We start from the raw sequence: 2,999 nt of genomic DNA, 5'->3' as shown, positions 1-2,999 counted from the left end.
AGAGAGAGAGACAGAGAGACAGAGAGAGAGACAGAGGGAGAGAGAGAGACAGAGAGAGAAGAGAGAGAGAGAGAGATAGAGAGAGGACAGGAGAGAGAGAGACAGAGAGAGAGAGAGATGACAGAGAGAGAGAGAGAGCAGAGAGAGAGAGAGAGAAAGAGAAGAGACAGAGAGAAAAAAAGAGAGAGGGGAGACAGGCAGGCAACAGGCAGACAGACAGACAAAGAACAGACAGGCAGGCAGACGAGACAGACATTTGTAAAAATCTGCTAACAGGTCTTTCATTTTGAAATCCTACATTACCCAGAGTGCAGTTTGATCTGTGGGACTCAGATGACGTCCCCGTGCCCCGGAAGGAGTTGCTCCAGAAGGTCAAAGGTGTCGATGCGCTGGTCTGCGTGCTCACGGAGAAGATCGATGCCGAGCTATTGGACGCTGCAGGTCAGGTGACTGTCCATAATCTCTAACGCCATTGGCCGATCTCTGACAGGAACACTGGGAGAACTTGACTTTTTGTTGTGTGTGTGTGTGTGTGTGTGTCTGTCTCTCTCTCTCTGTGTGTGTGTGTGCGTGGGTGTCTCTCTCTCTCTCTGTGTGTGTCCTCTCTCTCTCTCTCTGTGTGTGTGTGTGTGTGTGTGTGTGTGCGTGCCTGTGTGTCTCTCTCTGTGTGTGTGTGTGTGTGCGTGCCTGTGTGTGTCTCTCTCTCTCTGTGTGTGTGTGTGTGTGTGTGTGTGTGTGTGTGTGTGTGTGTGTGTGTGTGTGTGTTCTCCTGCAGGTCCTAACCTTAAGGTCCTGAGCACCATGTCAGTGGGTTTTGACCACCTCTCCCTGGAGGAACTAAAGAAAAGGTCAGTGACCTCTGACCTCTGTTGTTGGTCACATCATAGACATACAACTGAGTATTAACAAATCATTAAGAACACCAGACCATTTTTGTCCTCAGAACAGCCTCAATTCGTCAGGGCATGGACTCTACAACATGTGGAAAGCCTTCCACAGGGATGCTGGACCATGTTGACTCTACAAGGTGTTGAAAGCGTTCCACAGGGGATGCTGGTCCATGTTGACTCTACAAGGTGTTGAAAGCCTTCCACAGGGATGCTGGCCCATGTTGACTCTACAAGGTGTTGAAAGCCTTCCACAGGGATGCTGGCCCATGTTGACTCTACAAGGTGTTGAAAGCGTTCCACAGGGATGCTGGCCCATGTTGACTCTCCAAGGTGTTGAAAGCGTTCCACAGGGATGCTGGCCCATGTTGACTCCAACGCTTCCCACAAGGTGTTTCAAGTTGTCTGGATGTCCTTTGGGTGGTGGAACATTCTTGATACACAGGGGGAAACTGTTGAGCGTGAAAAACCCAGCAGCTTTGCAGTTCTTGACACACTCAAACCAGTACGCCTGGCACCTACGACTATACCCCCGTACAAAGGCACTTAAATCTGTTGTCTTGCCCATTCACCCTCTGAATGGCACACAGACACCATCCATGTCGAGGTTTAAAAATCCTTCTTTAACTCGTCTCCTTTATCCTGTCTCCTCCCCTTCATCTACACTGATTGGAGAGGATTTAATAAGTGACATCAATAAGGGATCATATCTTTCACCTGGATTCACCTGGTCAGTCTGTCATGGAGAGAGCAGGTGTTCCTAATGATTCACCTGGTCAGTCTATGTCATGGAGAGAGCAGGTGTTCCTAATGATTCATCTGGTCAGTCTGTCATGGAGAGAGCAGGTGTTCCTGATGATTCACCTGGTCAGTCTGTCATGGAGAGAGCAGGTGTTCCTGATGATTCACCTGGTCAGTCTGTCATGGAGAGAGCAGGTGTTCCTAATGATTCACCTGGTCAGTATGTCATGGAGAGAACAGGTGTTCCTAATGATTCATCTGGTCAGTATGTCATGGAGAGAACAGGTGTTCCTAATGATTCACCTGGTCAGTCTGTCATGGAGAGAACAGGTGTTCCTAATGATTCACCTGGTCAGTATGTCATGGAGAGAACAAGTGTTCCCAATGATTCACCTGGTCAGTCTGTCATGGAGAGAACAGGTGTTCCTAATGATTCACCTGGTCAGTCTATGTCATGGAGAGAGCAGGTGTTCCTGATGATTCACCTGGTCAGTCTGTCATGGAGAGAGCAGGTGTTCCTAATGATTCACCTGGTCAGTATGTCATGGAGAGAACAGGTGTTCCTAATGATTCACCTGGTCAGTATGTCATGGAGAGAACAGGTGTTCCTAATGATTCACCTGGTCAGTCTGTCATGGAGAGAACAGGTGTTCCTAATGATTCACCTGGTCAGTATGTCATGGAGAGAACAAGTGTTCCCAATGATTCACCTGGTCAGTCTGTCATGGAGAGAACAGGTGTTCCTAATGATTCACCTGGTCAGTCTATGTCATGGAGAGAGCAGGTGTTCCTAATGATTCACCTGGTCAGTCTGTCATGGAGAGAGCAGGTGTTCCTAATGATTCACCTGGTCAGTCTATGTCATGGAGAGAGCAGGTGTTCCTAATGATTCACCTGGTCAGTCTGTCATGGAGAGAGCAGGTGTTCCTAATGATTCACCTGGTCAGTATGTCATGGAGAGAACAGGTGTTCCTAATGATTCACCTGGTCAGTATGTCATGGAGAGAACAGGTGTTCCTAATGATTCACCTGGTCAGTATGTCATGGAGAGAACAGGTGTTCCTAATGATTCATCTGGTCAGTCTGTCATGGAGAGAACAGGTGTTCCTAATGATTCACCTGGTCAGTATGTCATGGAGAGAACAAGTGTTCCCAATGATTCACCTGGTCAGTCTGTCATGGAGAGAACAGGTGTTCCTAATGATTCACCTGGTCAGTATGTCATGGAGAGAACAGGTGTTCCTAATGATTCACCTGGTCAGAATGTCATGGAGAGAACAGGTGTTCCTGATGATTCACCTGGTCAGTATGTCATGGAGAGAGTAGGTGTTCCTGATGATTCACCTGGTCAGTATGTCATGGAGAGAACAG

The 2,999-nt window shown here is 48.0% G+C and overlaps 1 protein-coding gene across 1 annotated transcript in view; it reads left to right on the top strand.

The window, feature by feature from the left end:
* The first annotated feature begins 308 nt into the window (after positions 1-308).
* The window catches only part of LOC116360193 (glyoxylate reductase/hydroxypyruvate reductase-like), a 47,638-nt gene continuing 44,947 nt past the window's right edge, over positions 309-2,999 (top strand). Inside the window, exons 1-2 of the mRNA XM_031815056.1 lie at positions 309-441; positions 776-848. Coding sequence (XP_031670916.1) covers positions 802-848 — 47 coding nt within the window. The 5' untranslated portion in view covers positions 309-441; positions 776-801. The remainder of the gene's footprint in view (positions 442-775; positions 849-2,999) is intronic.

Source organism: Oncorhynchus kisutch, unplaced genomic scaffold (assembly GCF_002021735.2).
Source record: "Oncorhynchus kisutch isolate 150728-3 unplaced genomic scaffold, Okis_V2 Okis07a-Okis12b_hom, whole genome shotgun sequence".
Lineage (NCBI taxonomy): Eukaryota > Metazoa > Chordata > Actinopteri > Salmoniformes > Salmonidae > Oncorhynchus > Oncorhynchus kisutch.
This window is presented reverse-complemented; position numbering and strand designations above follow the sequence as displayed.